Source organism: Oenanthe melanoleuca, chromosome 4A (assembly GCF_029582105.1).
Source record: "Oenanthe melanoleuca isolate GR-GAL-2019-014 chromosome 4A, OMel1.0, whole genome shotgun sequence".
Classification (NCBI taxonomy): Eukaryota; Metazoa; Chordata; class Aves; order Passeriformes; family Muscicapidae; genus Oenanthe; species Oenanthe melanoleuca.
In genome coordinates this window covers 2,081,497-2,099,527 of record NC_079338.1, presented here as the reverse complement: position 1 = coordinate 2,099,527, position 18,031 = coordinate 2,081,497, and the positions used below count along the sequence as shown (strand labels likewise).

Sequence of the window (18,031 nt, the reverse complement as noted above, 5' to 3'; positions counted from 1 at the left end):
GTGTTCTCAAGTGTTACACAACTTGAATTAATTGGAATTACTGCTTGGAACAGGGAAGATTCTTTATCTGTGATAAAAAGATTCATTGGTGGAGGCAGCCCAGACTGATGAGAGGTAAGGTCACTATTTGAGACAACATTCCCTAATCCTGCAATTGTAGAATATGGATATATTTTAAAATAATGGTTTATATTGTATTTATGGATTTCCTCAGAGTTACACTAAAGGGAGGTACTGGCCAGCTGTGTGTGGTGTACTTGATGCTAGGGGATTTAAAGAAAGGGAATTTGGCTGCAGATTGATGTTTAATGTGACCCCAAACAATGAGTGCCCTGAAAGGCTGCTGAGCCCTGAGGGCCACACTTGTCTTCTGGCTCTGGTGCACTGAGAACAGGACTAGAAATCAAGTTCCAGTGTTTTGCTGCAGTTTTCCTGTCATTTAAAGGGTTGGTGAGACTGATCCAGCCACAGGTTTTGTCTCTTAGAACTCCCAAGTTCTGTATGTGTAGAATTTCCACAGGCAGTGCTGCTCCCACCCCCAATTCCCACCCAGTTTGCACCTGTGCTACAACAGGAATCTTCTTGATTCAGGACTCTTGAGCAAGACAAGCAGGGGTGTTTCACTATTTGAGAAGAATGTCTGCAGAGCAAAATTCCAGGAGTTGTGTCTTTGGTTCTTGGCCACCAGGCAAAGACCAAAAATCCACGTGGCTGCTCAGGAGGACACTGAGGTCCAAGTGCACCCTGAGAGTTGGAGGCACTGGGAGTGGCTGTGGCTGGAGTGATGCCAAGTGACCCCAGAAATGAAGGACACTCCCTTGGGGTTTAGTTTGGTTTATTTTGCTCTTGCAGGGGGCCACAGCTGGAGAAGAATAAATAGGTTAAAGCAGAGTGTGGCAGTTCTAGAACCCCAACATGGAGATGCTTGACCATGTAACCAGAGTGCTTTGTCACTGTACCTGATCCCTGTTCAGGCCAGCACTACCCTAAGTTAGTTGGCCAAAAAGGTTTTTAAACATGCCCTTGACCAACTCAACAGTAATAAAATGTAAAAAAAACTCTTGTAATGCCATAGAGTCATATCCAGTTGTTCCAAGACTGTCAGTCTGTCCCAAAGTACTTCTGTCCAAAGTGTGTTGGTGCAACAGGATGCACTTCTGTAGTTAAAATGGTGATTTCTGGAAATTCCTGGATGATGGATTTGGCACCTTGGAAGAGACAGCAAAGGCAATAATGACTACAGTGCTTCAGCCCATGTCAAATCGTGATCAGCAGCATTCCAAAAGTAAGTCAGGCTCTGTGCTTCTGTCTCCTCTTCCTGTTCCTGCCTTAGCTAACCATCCATGGGGAGAACTGCCTTCACAGATGGAACTCCTCAAAGGGGAAATCCCCTTTAGGGAATTGCTTTTTTGGGGTTTTCTTCTTGGGAATTGCCTTTCCCCCACACACACATTCCCAACGGAAGTGGTTACAGGCTGCTCTGTAGTTCAGCTGAGTTTTTTGATAGCGATTTCTGCCATGGCCAATTTCTAATACAACACACAAGATCCTCCTTCCTCCCAGAGAAGCAAATGTTCCTCATCTGGATCCCCTTTTACCTTTCACCTGCAGCCAGGCCACTTCTGTAGCTCCATTCAGCTCCCACTCCTGGTGTTTTGGTGCTGGACCAACCCCATGGGTTGTTCTGTTCCATGGTCCAGAAGAGCAGCTGGCCTGGCACTGCTCTGAGAGTCATGGCCCTGGCAGTGCTGCAAACTCCTGCTTTTAGGAGCACTCTCCCATCTGCAGGTTTGCCACTCAGTCCCCTCCTCACTGCCCACACTGAACCTAGCACTGTTCTCTCAGTTGTACAATTCAGCTAAAAACCCCCAAACCTGCTGTGAGCAAAGCAATGCTGCCATGGCAGAGGCACAGCTCTGTCCTGCTGTCCCATGTGTGACTGCTGTCACTGTCCCCAGCAGTGAGCTGTGCTCACTCCCTGCCCCTCCCACTCACCATGGGGTGTGGAGAAGAGGCTGAGCAGGATGATGACACTGGGCTGGACCCCGTGTTCCACGAGCACTTTGACAGCCTCGATCACCGTGTTCCCAGTACCTGACAGGGCACAGAGGGGGGGGAGAGGGTTTAGGGGTTTTGCCTGGTTATGAACTTGTCCCAAGCTGTCTGAGAATACCTGTGGTACAGCTGGTGTGACTGAATGGTGATTCTGTCCTTTCCCACTGGAAAGGCATCACCTCTGCATGAACTCCTGATAGAAAATGTTGGGCTCCTAATGGCAGAACTTGGAGTGGACAAGTAACCTCATCACAACAAATTCCTTCTAATATTAATCTAGAAATGTCTCAGAGTAAGAAAAACAGTTTGAGTCTTTTCCCATGGCAAAATTAATATAACTAAATTTATATCCCATCTTAACCCCAGCCTTTCTCCCAAAAGCAGCTGTGCCCAAACGATTTGCTCTGCATTCACAGCCTGAGCAATTCCCTCCTCTGTCACCTGACCCAAGCAGAAAGCCCAACCAAAGCCCCTGAGTGTGGAAATGTTCTCTCAGGGCAGCACTCAGGGCCCAGAGGAGTCTGTGTGCCCGTGCTGTGGCAGCCACTCACTCAGGATGGGGTACATGAGCAGCACTTTCCTCCTGTAGATGTCAGGGGGGAACTTGGCGTAGTACACCTTGGCTCGCTGCGTCTCCTCGTCGCTCTGGATCAGGATTTTGCCGATGCGGATGGATCTGCAGCAGTCCCGCAGGCCCTGCTCCATGGCCTCCCCTGAGGGGCAGCACAGACAGCACAGGGACACTGAGACAGGGCTGCCCAGGGGCTGCAGGGAGGGGACAGGCCCAAAGGGACAGTCCCCACATGGGCAATCCTCACATGGAAAATCCCCAAAGGGACAGGCCCAAAGGGACAGCCCCCACATGGGCAATCCCCACATGGAAAATCCCCAAAGGAACAGTCCCAAAATGGACAATCCCCAAAGGGACAGTCCCAAAGGGACAGTCCCCACATGGACAATCCCCAAAGGGACAGTCCCAAAATGGACAATCCCCAAAGGGACAGTCCCCACATGGAGAATCCTCACATGGAAAATCCCCAAAGGGACAGTCCCCACATGGACAATCCCCAAAGGGACAGTCCCAAAGGGACAGCCCCCACATGGACAATCCTCACATGGAAAATCCCCAAAGGGACAGCCCCCACATGGACAATCCCCAAAGGGACAGTCCCCACATGGACAATCCTCACATGGAAAATCCCCAAAGGGACAGTCCCAAATGGACAGTCCCAAAGGAACAGTCCCCACATGGACAGTCCCACCCCTGTGCTGGTGAACAGTTCTAAGCATTAGAACCTTGAAGCTCTTCCCCTTTGCCCTCTGCTCACAGCACACCAAGTCTCCTCAGTGCTGCCCAGCCCCTGGGTTTGGTGTTCCCAGCTGTGCTGAGCTCCCACAGGAGATCTGGAAATGTCAGAACGGGCAGGTGGGGTCTGGGGACATCCCAGTGACAGAGTGTGGGGCTGCTGGCTTTGACAGCACAGATCCAAGGGTTTGCCCAGCACTGGGCAGTACCAGGGACTCTGCCCATGGAGCCTGGCTGGGCTGGGCCCTGGCTCTGGCACAAGTGGGAAACAGGGGAGGGCACTTGGCCCCTCACAGGGAACAGCTGCCAGGGAAGAGGCCACAGGAGATCTGTTCAGCCATTTGTCTCCTTAAAGGTTAATGGGAGACATTCCTGGACACTCTGCTATCAAGGATACATAAGAAAGAATTTGGGTAAACCTGTTGCTGCACATCTTTGAAAGGAAGCTGCTTACAGATTTCCAATGCATTTAACGAGTGTCCCTCCAGCAGCACCTACCACTTCTCATGATGCTGACCCCACAGTTCCCCTTTTCAAACCGGACTCCTTCGTACTTGTGTCCTGTGAGGAAAGAAACCAGGGCTCAGTGGCAGTGGCTGCTCCCTTCTGCCCTCTGAACAGAGGAGATGGCTCTGGGTCTGTCACTGAGGGACAGATGTGACACCAGTGCTCAGAGGTGGAGCAGCTGCTGTTTGAGGTCAAAAGGAGCCCAGGTAAGGGATGGTGCCTGAATTCTGCTTCCACAGCTGAGGGATTGCAGTCCTTCCTTTCTGTAAATGTCAGTAAAGCCACACCAATGCTTTACTGCAGGAATGCAAGTGCAGTTCTCAGCTGCTGCACATCTCCCAGGTGTGCTGTGGGTCACACCACAGAGCTGAGCAGCTCCCCCCAACCTGCTGCTGCACTCAGCAGCTGCCTCTGAGTATCTGTAACCTCACAGATCTTTACAGCTGACAGGAGGAACCACAACCCCTGCAATGGTTTTCTGTAGTGTCAACACAGCCACTTTTCATTTCCTGCTCTTCCTCACTCCCAGCTGGCCCCAGCTGCAGGGCCAGATTTAGGCAGAGCTGCTTGTGCCAAGTGCTTTTTCCTTACTGGGCATGTGAAATATCATCAGTTTTAGTTTAAGGCTGTGGGGTGGGCAGGTGAGCTGATCTTGCACATACACTGGTACATTTTCATCATGGTTTTGGCAAGACCAATTTGATCCTCAGTGAAATGACAATGTTGACAGTTGTGCTCTGCCCTGCTCAGAGCTCCCCAGGGAAGTGCTTGTGGCACCAAGTCTGTCAGAGCTCAGACCATCTGGATGTTGCAGGATTCAGTTTTAGGCAGTTCTCTGAACAGCAGAGTTGGACTTAATGATCCTCTGAGTCCCTTCCACCCTCAAGACATTCTGTAACTCTTGTTAGAATTCTCTGTATTTTGATATCAGCTCCACTTGCAGTCCTACCCAGGCCAGGGTGATGTCCCACATACCTGTTGGAGTGGTCACAGTACATTCTGTGTAGGGCAGTTGATTCAGTCCCTCTTCAACCACGAGTCTGATCTGTGGAACCCAAGAGATGGGTCAGCTTAAAGGGATTGTTATCCCTGGAGATAAGGCACTACATGGCAGTAGTAGTTACAAGGACTGGGTGAGACCAAAAGGTCTCTCTAACAGCAATTAGGGACTGAATTTAGAGACTTTTGGGGGTGACACCTTTGTTTTGGCCACAAATCAAACAAAGGCATTGCAGAATAAAACTGGGAAAGAAAGGGGCTCATAAACAACCATAAAACTGACTTAGTTTACATCTGGCAGGCAGAGGCTTCACAGACAAATTATTCTCAACAGATGAGTGAGGCACCAATGCAACTTGATTTGCTGACAGGAAATCCTGGTGAGGGAAAGGAGAAGCTCCCCCCAGCCAGGCTGTTTTCACATCCCTGTTTCTGGAACTAAACTGCAGCTGGGCTGCCAGAACAGCCCCAGAAGCTGCAGCAATGCACAGACACCACCAGTCAGCAGGTGTAGGAATCTCTTTATCACCTTCACCTCCCAGCTCCTGCCTGCTCTGGTTTCCATGTGGAGCTTTGCCAATCCCTGCACTTTTGGAGGGGCAGCTCATGAACCCCCCAGCTGGTGCTGCCCTGCAAAGTACAAACACATCCATCTGCACCCAGAATCATTGTCCTGAAGGATGCTCTGGGTATTAAAGATGTGAGAATTCTCTCTCTTCATGAGCCAAAGATTCACAGGCAGAACTGCTCGAGGAAAGTTACTGCCAAGCAAGAGCTTTAACCAAAAAATCACTGATTATTCACTATTCACTGCAGGATGGCAAAAGTGAGGCAATGCTCCTGGGATGGAGCAGGTGTGCTGCTCACCTCAGGCAGTTCTTATTCCAGAAACAGGCCAGCCTGGAAGGTTTTTCCTGTCCTTCCAGTCTGCTCTAGTTCCTGGCACACAAGCAGCCTCTGCTAGAAATGGTTCCTTACATTTATAATCTCTCTTTCAAGGTATTTTTAGTCATTTTAGTAAAACTTTTTCTTCCCTGAGCTGTGTTTGCAGCAGCCACACTCAGAGGTTGTGGTCGGTTTCTAGGACATTTGTACCCAATTTTATTTTATGTTTTTGAACTTAATTCAATGGGGGAAAAAAAAGCCAACCTAGTTGCCAGGTTTGGAAGAAAAGCTTTTTTCATCTTGCTGTAGTGCTGACATTGCTCCACATAATCTGCCAAAAGTTTAGAGTAATCCAGTGAAGGTCTTACGGTCAAATAATCTCTGTGATCTCCCTACACTATATCAGTGTTTTCCACAGAGGCTGGAAGGATTCTTTGTAAACTTGTCAGTGTTGATAAAACATTCATTTTTGCACTGTGCTTTCTGCCACCTCCACACTCAGGGATTAATTTCCTCCTCTTTTCTCTTGTGCCCCAAGAACCAGCTGCTCCTCTTCCAGAGAGGTGGCTGCCTTTGCTTAGAAGATAAAACTGGTTTTATTACAGCCCCACCTGAAACAGGAAGTAGAGCTTTGGTCCCAAGGTAGAAGAGTCTGAGCAGAAAATCCTCTAACCCATTATGTGTGGCCTTTCTTGGAAGTTCAAGAGGAGGCAGAACATCCTCTCTATCTGTACAGCTCTTTGCAGCTCAGCATTTCAAACCACTTTGGATGCTCAGCCCCTGAAAGAGGCAGGTGGGCAGGAAGGTGAAGTGACCTGGTCAGTGTTACACAGGGAGCTGCTGCTAGGGCTGAGAAATGAATTCATGGCTCCACCTCAGGCCTCCAATCACCCCCAGAAATGTGTTTTCTGCTGCAACCAGCACTGTGACAGTTCAGTGCCTCCAGTGTGGGTGCAGGGATCAGGGGGAGCCTCCTGTGCAGAGAGGAGCCCTGTGCCCTTCCCACCACCTGCCCTGAGCTCCAGTGTCCCAGTTCCACTCCCATGCCAGGACCTGCTTCCCCAGCTGCTTCTCCTCCTTCACAAACACCACACAGGTTTGTCTTGGTCCTTCCTCATGACTTAAACCTCACTTCTTCCACCTCCAGGATCACAGCCCTGGCAGTGGCTTTCAGACACTTCCTGCCAACCTCCACCACCCATTAACTCCTTTTCCTCACAAGTATCTTCAAACATTTCCTCTGTGTCACTCTGTTATGTGTAAAACAAACTGCCAGAAGGAAAAACTGCACCACCAGAAATTCATCACCTTTAGAATCCCTCCTCAAGACCTCTCCCTCTGGAGACACTGCCCCTAACAGCTGCTAAGGTAGGAGCAAACTTCATCCTCATTTTCTCACTGCAACAAGCTGTATTTTCTTCCCCTATAATCCACACTTTTCTTCATCTCTTGCCATAAAACTCTGTTTGCTCTCTGGGTGGAAAACATGGCAAGTTATAACTGTTTGTACCTTGCCAAGTTTAGTAGAGACCAAATCCCACATGTAATTATAACTGTTCTTTATCACACCTAGAAAAAACATTCAGAAAATGAGAGTCCTACATATTCTGTTGTGAAAAATTCCTCCTACAAAATGGAAAACAGAGCAGCAGGTTCTGTGGCAAAGAGCTGCAGGATGAGCACACAGAGGATCTCTGTGCTGGCCAGGCATAGAGGACACTGGAGCAAGGACCTGAACTCACTGCCTGGATCTGCAGTTTCCAGCAATGAGAGGGGGAAAAAAAATTTAAAAAATCAATGTTTGCCTCAGACCAGTGCAGAACACCCAAGAAAGGTGAGAAGGTACATGAAAAAAGTTCTTCACAATAAGGTACTGGACTGTAGGAAACATCCTCAAGAAGGGTAAAGTAGTGGGGGAAATAGAAAGCCATGAAGATAAAAAGCACTGCAGTCCCAATCTTAGGCTGTGGCCATATCTAAACCTGAGCAAGCCTGGATTAAGATTGGGCTCATCACAGGAAACCTGCCTGCTGTGGCTGTAACTGTGATGGTCTCTGGACTATGCTGGAGGGGGAAAAACACTTCCCTCTGTTAATGAGAGTGGATTTGCAAAAAGCAAACACCCTTGTGGACACAAGTGTGTGTGTGGCAGCAAGTGCTGGGGTTTTCTTTAAGCCTGTAATTCAAATGAGATAAAGGCAGCACACACAGCCTTTGTTCTGACTTACCAAAACATGAGAAAATTTCAAATTGCTTTGTTCCTGCCAGTAACCACCATATGGCTAAAGACAAATCCTCCATGTGGATGCACCCAGAGCTACTAATCTAATACACAGCAAGTGCCAGGAGGCACTTCTGCATGCAAGCAACTGGTAACATCTAGGCTGTAAGAAATTGTACTGCTCTGCTCACAAGATCAAAAGTGCTGCTTCAAAATAAAACTCAATTATCTGCACCCTCTGTGCATCTGTTTTTGAACAGAATTCTCTTATTACTACAGGTCTCTGTCCTCAAGTAGCTGTGTCTGGTAAAACATGGTTTCTGGAACCCGTTGAGATGAAACAGGGAACAGAAGTCCCTACACAGAAAGTTGTTGTCACACAGCAATTTCTTTTGGGTAGAAAAGTTGCTCTCACACCACCATTCTTCTGTTCTGCAAGACCCACTTTATGGAAGAGTTGCAAAGTACAAAGTCAAGAAGAAGGAATTCTTCACCTACCAGACGATCAGCAGAAAATACGAAGTCTCCTCTACTGGATTTCCTGAAAAAGGTAATAATTTCCATTTTAAGTTGGGGAATTACTTTAAAAACATTGTATAAATACAAAATTAAATACTATATTCCAAGGCAGCTGAGAGAGAAGTCTCCTATCATATACTAAACTTATCCCAGAGGTTCTGCACTGTGGGTTTCCTGGCTGGTGGCAGAGATGCAGAGACCCAGCTCTGGGGTTTGGCAGTGCTGCTGCTCTGTACCAGCAGCAACTAAACCCAAGAGGATGATGTGCTCTAGGGTTCCCATGGTACTGCTGTTCCAGCTCAGCTCCAAAACACCTCCTGAGCTCAGATATTCCTGCATTCCCTGCAGCTCTGAGCAAGTGAGCTTTGCTTGCCTGTCCTCCAGTCAGACAGAAACCAGGGGACAATGACCATGCAGGTCCTTAACCCAGGGCTGACAACACACCTGATAAGCAGGAGATACATCCCATCTTATCTGGAACTCCCTGAGTGTGATTAGAGCAGTGAATGTGAGGTTAAACTCAGCAGGGATTCATGAGCATTCCTGTGAAAACACCTCTCTGCCTCTTATTAGTTTGGGTACAACCTTTTGCTTGTGTGGCTTCTGGCCCCTTCAGAAGGCAAAATGAAAGGTTAAAAGCTTGAATTTTAGAAGCAGCTTTAACACCTTGCTTCCCATGCCAAAGCAACTCTCACTACACCAGAACAGGAACATTTCCAATCGAGGAGCCAACACTCACAGGACAGTAGCCTTGAAGACCCTCAGACACAGCACCAACACAGTAAGAGGTACTTTTAAATGAAATGTTCTATTAATCCCTCTCATGTTTTCAAACTCTGATACCCTGCATGTCTCCTTAAATACCATTTTGTATTTAATCCCCAAGATCCTGAGACACCTCATGCTTACAGAAATGAAAGTCAAAAGGCTTGCCTGCTCATTGCCTGGGAACCAGTCACTTATTCCCCACCTTAACAACGAGGCTTTAGAAGAGCATTAACTTAAGCTAGTTTCTTTCCTTGCTAATAACACTGTTAAAATACTGGTTTTTATTTTCTTCCTGTTTTCTGGTAATGACAGGCTATTCCTAACTTTCTGGTATTTTGGCATTATATCTAGACAGGCAATGCTCAAAAAGACCCCATAACTGCAAACCCCCCCACCCCCTCCCAATCCAGACAATTATATGACCTGATCTATTAAGGTTTTTGCAAAGTTTCATACTTCTGTCTGTAGTGCAGATAAGTGTTTTTAGGTAGCTAAGTGGCACATCTAGGTTCTTTCAGACTGGCATTTCAGAAAATTTAGATGAATTTCACAAACAGGTGTAAGACAGATCCAACAATGTCCAGACCACAGTTTTGACTGCAAAGTGATAAAGTGTTCAGAGTGAACACTCTGAGTTATTAATGCAAATTATGAGGCTTTAAACCAACTCCTCTGTGCTTGCAGAGGCACATATGCTCCTCTGCACAGTTCACTGAACACCTTCATTGGTCATACCTGGTTTATGAGAAGGAGAGGGCAACAGAAAACCACAGTGCATACAAATAACAGTAATACAGCAAATGTCAGACCCCGTGTACAGGGGCAGCTGGAAAGCTGTGACCACATCTCAAACCCCACATCCTGTCAGAATTGCCAGGGGGAAGGAAAAAACGGCTTATGTGAAAACACTGTAACTGTTCTCCTTAAATACCAGAGAGAAATACATAAAGTAATGACTCGTGTCAAATTAGAAATTGTTTCAGTTGCTTCATCAAGTAACAAGACAGGATCTACAAATAGGAGGCATTTAAACTTAACTTGTAGCAGAAACATTGTGTTACACAATATAAATGAGTTTCACTTTGTTTCTGAAGGCAGGGGAGCGTGGCTGATGTCACAGTGTCTGTCTTAGGAGGTGAGAAGAAATGGGTTTTTTGGGACTGTAATACAAAGTAGCTGCAGGGTTTCTTCCTGCTTCAGCACTTGTACTAGTGACAAACACTGTCAGGTCTGCAGGTATGGGGGCTTCAGTAATTCCTGTTACTCTCATTACCTCACAGAGCTTGTTGAGAGAGGCCCAGGCTGGAAAAAAGCCACTTCCCTACACAGGATTTGTAAAAGGTTTTTAAAAAAACTGAAGGCTGGATGAGCTGTTGGCATTCTGGGAGATGATGTAGCTGGGAACAGGTCCATGCTCTTCCTGCAGCACTTCATTCAGTACTTAATGGAACTGCAGCCCTTAATTTTTCCATGCCAAGGCTGGGATGCAGAGGGATCCCACCCTCCCTGCCTGCAGCAGTTGTCCTTACCCAGCCCAGGTGAGTTACACACTCCTGAATCCCCTGCTCTGTGCAGCAGCCAGGACTGTACATCCATCCACTTTGCCATCTGCATTTCTGTTATCACTCTGTTCCTTAGGGAATAAGCAGCTTCAGCAGAATACCACAGAATGATCTCACCAACAGACACAAGAGCCTTAAAAACCTGGATTTAAATCATATCTCCTGTTAAATCATGAGTTAAAATGGCACTGCCAACCTGAGCTAATGAATTTGCTTTTATATAAAAACATCACTGCACTACTCATTCCAGTTTCCAGATCCCTGGTTCTCATCTGTGAGGCCAGAAATTACCTTGAGCTCATTCCCTCTTTGTAAAGGGACTGTAACTGTTCCAGAATGTTCAGTGCATCAGCTCACATCCCATTAGAGCACTTGAGGTTCATATCACACTCAATATAAAAGGCACCTGCCCCCATTAAGCATTTGCTGAGCAGTAAAGTGACAAGCCTGAGGGAAAATGAGGAAACCCAGACAGAGCTGAGGTGATCCATCCATCTCCCTGACTCTGGCACACAGACCAAGTTCCTGTTCATTTTAAGGAAGCAAAAGTGCCATTTTAATCTTACCAGGATACCCCTGACCAAGCCAGGCACCTCTGAATCCCATGACCAGCCACATGAAGATGGGTTTTTCCTAAAAATAACACCAATTGAAAGGCCATGGTTTCTTTCTCTGAATCCTCTCAGGAGCAAGGAAAGAGCTTTCCACTTCTCTGAGCAGCTCATGTTATGGACAAAATAGTCTCCAAAGTCTTCTGCAGCTGGCCTGACCATTCTTAGCTCCATCCCAGCTCACAGGGATTGCCCATCTCAGTATTTACCCCTTCCTCACTTACAGTAATAGTCCCAAATTGACTGGGATTTCCCCCTACTTTTGTTCCATTTCTCACTCCCCAGGAGCTTGCATTTTAATGTCTGCCATTTTCAGCTGTTGTTGTATTTGGAACATCCATCCTCTGCAGCATTAAGAAATCTAAATTTTCTCCTTGAGTTAAGGTGTTACCTGTTCTTTTTTAATCCAGAAAGTCTAAGTGACAGGGTCCTAAATGCCTGTAGATGACAGCTTCTCCCTCCTCCCAAGCACTGTATGTGAAAATACCCCTGTATCAGCTTAAACTGGATTTTTTGACCACTAGCTGTTCTGAGCCACATTGCTGCCAGTTCACAAACAGGGTTCTGATGAGGAAGAGTTGTTTCTTTTAGCACCTGGTTTGAATGCTACAATAGCTAGAGAATTGTCTTAGGGCAGATTGCAGGTGGCAGAGAAAGGTTAATGAACAGTGCCTAAAAAATTCTCGTTTCCCTTTAGCATCTTTCTGAATGACAGGCACTAAAATAGGCCAGTCTGAGGTCTCTTAATGAGATGCAGCTGAATTCCTGGGACAGAATACAAAAATAATGTTTCCCTACTGTCCTTAACTACAAAGCCAACCTTTCTGAGCAGGCTGCTGCCCAATTTTCCTCACTGGTTGGGAAGGGAGCTTGGAAGTGACAGTTCCATCCCCACTTCCAGGGCAACATCACACTCAGAATAAAGTACAGTCTGCTGCAGCTGCTGAGTAATTCACTGTTTACAAGTCCTGTTCTAGACTTCCTCTTACCAAAGTCTTGTGCAATGAAGCTGATGTAATTCTAAAAAATGTCCTTCAAGTTAAAATCACAGCTGCTGCTTTCTGGATAAGCTCACTGTAACCAGAAACATCTTACATGTATTTAAAAGAGGTCAAAACCTGTGTACAACAATAATAATAAAACCCTGGAGTAAAGTAATTACACTGCTAGTGTTTGTCTAGAAATCAAAACTATATGGTTTTCACTAACCTCAAAACCTTTCACAGGCCATCACCAAGCCTGGTTTGGATTCTCTCTCTGCTTAGCCCACTCCCAGCTTCCTTTTCTGCTCCACAGAGAAGCTGCCAGGTGTGTGTTCTGTGTGGTTTGGCCACAAGTGCCCTCCTTACATCAAGGCTGCATTGCCTCTGGTGCTCCTGCTGCCAGGCTTTTCCCACAATGCTTTAAAAATTAAGGAAAATCCTCCACAAACTAGTTTAAGATAGGGAGGCTCAACTAAGTTAATAAAATTAATGGAGGCATTGTCTTAGAAAAAGAGGGATCAGTTTTGCATAAAAAATTAATTACTGTTAGCTCCAAATGTTAAGCCTCATGAGTCAGAAAATAGCAAAACATGGGCTCTGCAGATGGACAGATGTGAAACACAGCACGGAACAGTGTCTGCAGTGACTCACTGCAGATGTCAGAAAGCCACTGTGTCACATTCAGAACCTGATCATTCCATCAATAGGCTTGATCTCACACCTCTTTGCTGGTGCTTCTTGCAAACCAGTAGTTTCCAATAGACGGATGCATGCTATATTTAATACTTTCCACCACCACCCCAGTGCTGAACAAGCACAGCTACAAAGGAGAGCAGTGGGAGGGAGCGTTCAACACCTGAGCTGCCCTGTGGAGCATGGTGCTGGCAGCAGTCTCCAGTCAGAGCCTGGGCAGGGCTCCCCGCCCCATCCTGCCTGCAGGACACGATCTGCCGAGAGAGGTACCGAGCCCCAGCGCTGCCGGGCCCGCCTGGGCGGCACAGCCGTTCTCTAGGGCTGTACACACCACGGCACCGCACGCTCCGTGCGCTGATGATGTGGCACGCCAGCTCCGAGCCGCCCGCAGGGCGGAGGTGAGCCTAACGCCAGCAGGGACGGTCCGAGTCCGTGAGGGGTTAGAGACTCGCCGAGCCGCTGTCCCAGCCCCCGGCAGCCCCGCGGACCGGGCCCGGAGCCCCGGGAGCGCCGCCCGGCCCGGCCCTGCCCTCGGCCCGCCTCACCAGACATGGCCGCGCCGCCGGCCCGGCGCTCAGCCCGGCACACGCGGCTCGGCAGCGCGTCCCGCCGGCCTCGGGCCCGGCCCGGCCTCAGCGCCGGGACTGTGGGGCAGCGCCCAGCCGGGCAGGCGGCACCGGGGCCGCCTGAGAGCGGCTCGGCGGGGCCGCGGCTCCCCGGAGAGGGAGGGATGGAGTGAGCGACAGGCGATGATCCCCCCGCCCGCCCGGCCCCCCGGCTCCTCCCCAGCCCACGCGGCCCGGCCCGGCGCGCTCACTTGTCCCTGATGATGGTCTGCAGCTCCCGCAGCTGGTCGTTCATGGGCAGCAGCTTCAGCTGCGGCCCGATGGCCGGCGCGCCGCCCTCCCCGGCGGGCACCGGCGCCGCCGCCGCCACCCCGTTGCTGCTGCTGCTGCTGCTGTCCGGGCTGGGGCAGCCGCTGTCCTCGCTGGGCTCGGCGAAGCGGATCAGCCGGGAGCCGCCGCTCGCCGTGGCCGCGGCGGTGGCGGCGGCTGCCGGCGGCTCATCCTGCGGCCGCGGGCCGAGGCGCTGGTTCTGGCAGGGCATCGCCTCCATGCGCCGGGGCCGCGCCCCCGTGCGCGCCGCCGGGGCGGGGGAAGCGCGCCCGCCGCCCGCGCTCCATTGGCGGCCGGCGCCGCCGCTCAGCCCGCGGCGGGAGCGCACTCGGGGGCGGGACCGGCACCGGCACCGGGCGGGCTCGTCCTGCCCCGGCCCTGCCCCTGCCCACCCCTGCTCCGGCCCCTGCCCGCACTGCGAGCTCCCGGACAGCCCCCGGCAACTGCACAAACCCTCCTTTGGTTCACTCAGTTTTTAAATAGAAAAAGGAGGCCCGTGGGGGTTAGAAGGTTTTTAGACCTGTTTTTTTCTTTTCAGCATCTTGCACATCAATGCCAAACTTTCCAAGGGACACCCATGCAAACACGGGGACAGGGAAGGGATAGAACCTCTCTGCCAGAAAAGAATCTAGTCTGAAATTCCTGAAGACTACTTGCTTCTTGCTTTGTGCATTTGGGACATCTAACAGGAGGTGGACTCCCAAAGGGCCCAGGAAACACCTCCCAGGATATGCAGCCCCTCCACTGCATGAGGGTAACAAAGCACAGAGTCACTACAGCCCACGAGACTGACAGGAGATGAAAAAGTAACCAGATTTCTTGACTTACTGTCCAATACTTAATGAAATACTTGAAGACTGTTGCAGCAATATACAAGCAATACAACAAAGAATAGGCTAAGAACAGTAGAAAGAATTTGTAGTTAGAAAATCCAATGCAGTTATTCACCCTGGAGGACAAAAGCAAAGTTGAAATCAGGATTTGTGCAGCACACGGTGGTTGTAACACAACGAGCACGAGCAGTTTTGGGGGGTTTGAAAGGCCTGGATCACACAGAGGGATTTGCCAAGAAGCAGCTCCCCTCAGTGGCCAAAAGGGAACAGAACTGATGGCTCTGCTTCCCACTCCAGCCCTGCCTGGGGGCCAAGGAGAAGCACAGGCCAGATTTTTGGGATTGGTTTAAGGTTGGCACCACAGGTAAATGGGTCACAGAGGCAGCAGCTCGTTCCTCCTGTCTGGGGCTTGACTGCCAAGGCCATCAGAGCTGGGAGCTCTGTTGCTATTTGATTCCTTTGCAAACCTCAGGAGCCACCTCAGCCCTGCCTGTTTGATTACACACAGCCCAATTAACCCCACACTTGGTTACAATTCTCTGTGCACAGGACAACTCTAGAAAGGAACAAGAGGATGTACAAAAAACCCTAGTGGGTGTTTGTGTCAGAACTCAGGTTTGAGAAACCCTCTACAATTTTGATCACCAGGAAGGTTCAGGTAGGGAAATGTTAGTGTTGTTTGTTAGAAATGTTTGCGTTTCTGAATTCTTAAATCCCCATTTAAAAAAAAAAAAAAAAAAAGAAAAAAAAGGAGGAATTTAAGAATTTAGTGGCAGCAATTCTGAAAAATGCAAAGCTTAATAAGCTCAATTCACCCATGCAGCTGTGTGCACAAACTGTCTAAAATGAGAGAGGCATATAGACATGTAGCAGTAATGTATATGTAAAAAAGTCTTTCTTTTCAGAAAAGTGCCTTTAGAAAAGAGAAACTGAATACATAAAGAAGGATAGGGACTCACCTTTTCTCCTCCTCTTTCCTTCCCAGGGCCTGGTGTGCAATTCAAAAGCAACAGGGTGCTGTGGGAAAGAACACTGAGCCTGCAAACACCGAGTCCTCCTTACTGAGGCTGAAGCTATTCCTGAAGAAGAAACAGAGCTGGAAGCATGAACTGCACACACTGAATTTCTCCTTTCCTCCCTGGCACACCTGACAAGCCTCACAGCTTTGCAGAAAACCATCCCATGTCCCCAAACCAGCAGTCCAGGCTGAACCCCTGGCTGCAGAGACTCCCCAGTGTCCCAGGCTGTTTGCATCCCCTCCTGGAGCTGTCTCAGAGCACTGCAGCACCAGAGCTGATGTTTACTCCACACCTTCTCTTTGCCTGATGTTCCAGACACACCCAGAGATGCCCAAGGCTGTCCCTGACCTCACAGGGAAAGACAAATTTCCAATGTGCCTGACAGAGCTGTGGAAGGACCGAAGGTGAGGAGGGGCCCAGAGCAGTTTCCAGGTTTCTCCATTCCTTGACAGGCTCCTTGCTCCACCAAACACCCACAAGACACCAACCCCTGCCTCCCAAAGCTAAAAACCTCCTTCTGCAGGTCAGGCAGTTCCAGCAGGGTCACAGCCTCTGAGGCTCCCCTGGCCCCATTAAACTGTGCTGCTGACAGGCCCTGAGCCCCCAGATCTGTCCCTGTCTATTCCTTTGTTTCTCCTCTCACCTTCCTCCCAACATTCAACTTTATATTGTAAATCTTCTTTAATTAAATTGTGCATTTCTCTTACCAGTGTCCATGGCCAAACAGCTCATTATTGGTGCCTTCTGAACAGGAGGAAAGAAAAGCTGCCATTTGTGCCTGGCCAAGGCGAGTGCTCTGTGCACAGAAGCTCTGTGTGCCCTCCTTCCCTTGGCAGGAAGAACAACCTTGGCCACTTCAGGGGAGGTGACTGGATTAGCAGGGGAGAAAGGGAAAAAAAACAAGGGAAGAAGAAAAGCAACCAGTAACAACCAAAGAGTCTCAATCATGGCTTGGTGTATTTGCAGTGAGCCAGAGCACAGGCTGGAACAAAACCTGGAGAAGGCAAAGGGATCAGGACATGACAGAGTCACAAACTGCTGTGGATTCACTGGAGGTTTGATCTCCCAGGCAGTAAATCCCTGACCTGGGTAAGGCTGGATGCCTCTGCTCTGTGCTGGGCTGCTGTGCCACATTCAGCTATTTCTTGAACACTTCAAGGGATGGTAACTCCACCACTGTCCTGGGTTACCCCTTCCTATGCCTGACCACATTTTCAGTGAAAACTGGACATGTAATTTTTCTAACACAATCAAACATATTTTAAAATACAGCTTTTTTATGCTACTTTTTTAATTGACAGTGAGATGTAATTCACACTGCATTTCCAGAGTGTGTGCAGCTGTTCAGTTCTTAAATGCAGGGTCTGAGGACTAATAGTTCATAATTTTCTAGAAACAAGTGCAACAGTTTCTATCTCCAAGAGCACTCTGCCTTTCAGCACACATTCTACTTGCCAAAATTATTTTACACTTCTGGATAAGGGCTTCTATCTGCCCCCAATCTTGTCCTATTTTTCTATTTTTTTTTTTGCACTCCTTTATCCTCATTAATTTTCCCTCTTGCTTCATATACTTTTTGAAGCATTCCCTTCCTTGTGTTCACACCCTTCCAATACCATTGATTCTAAATGATGTTTGAATATTGACACTTTTCCCTCTAGCCTGACTCCTGAATTGATTTTGATTGCCACAGCCCTGAGGGACTTTCTTTTAGGCTGATGCCTGCCACAGCTGGAACTGTCAATGTTGCCATACAGAATAGAGGGTTCAGTCTCCCTTTGATTATCTGGAATTCAGTGTTGATTCTTTCAATTTTATAGCAGTGTTATTAATTATAAATCTTACTTCTATAAATAGTCTTTATGAAACTGTACTCTGCTTTTTACAGCTGAAAGAAATAAGTACTTGTTGCTAGAAGTGAAATTTATTACAGCACTAGAATAATATTAAACATCTTTAAGGAGAAAGAATCTAAGAGCTTTAAGAAACTCTAAATAAAATGTTATTTCACCTCCACAATATGGATGTTGTATTTCTGTTGCTGAGCTGCTTCTGTAAACTTTTCTAGCTGAAAAACTAACATGTTCTCATTCAGAACACTGACCTTATTCTCAAGCCCTGGTTTGTTGTCTACACAGCTCCTGGAAAAAGTCCAGATCAGGTATCTTTTAGGA

General features: G+C 48.3%; 1 protein-coding gene and 1 long non-coding RNA gene across 2 annotated transcripts; one reads left to right on the top strand and one right to left on the bottom strand.

Annotated features, from left to right (window-relative positions):
- Positions 1-818: 818 nt before the first annotated feature.
- UPRT (uracil phosphoribosyltransferase homolog) lies at positions 819-14,287 on the bottom strand. Its single transcript, XM_056491454.1, has 7 exons — positions 13,927-14,287; positions 8,472-8,514; positions 4,844-4,913; positions 3,860-3,922; positions 2,607-2,768; positions 1,996-2,094; positions 819-1,208 (listed from the first exon to the last, which is right to left on the bottom strand). Exons 1-7 carry the CDS (start codon positions 14,223-14,225, stop codon positions 1,102-1,104), a joined length of 843 nt encoding a protein of 280 aa, XP_056347429.1. The 5' UTR covers positions 14,226-14,287; the 3' UTR covers positions 819-1,101.
- LOC130253137 (uncharacterized) lies at positions 13,310-16,563 on the top strand. The gene is made up of 2 exons (XR_008840522.1): positions 13,310-13,507; positions 15,824-16,563. It is a non-coding gene; the product is annotated as an uncharacterized LOC130253137 (long non-coding RNA).
- Positions 16,564-18,031: the final 1,468 nt, after the last annotated feature.

Excerpts from the sequence above, each read along its gene's own strand:
- UPRT (XM_056491454.1), bottom strand. The coding sequence starts at position 14,225 with ATGGAGGCGATGCCCTGCCAGAACCAGCGCCTCGGCCCGCGGCCGCAG. Across the intron at positions 4,914-8,471 it reads TATTTTCTGCTGATCGTCTG|ATCAGACTCGTGGTTGAAGA; the intron begins GTAGGTGAAGAA and ends TGGGTTCCACAG. Across the intron at positions 1,209-1,995 it reads CCTCTTCTCCACACCCCATG|GTGCCAAATCCATCATCCAG; the intron begins GTGAGTGGGAGG and ends GTCTCTTCCAAG.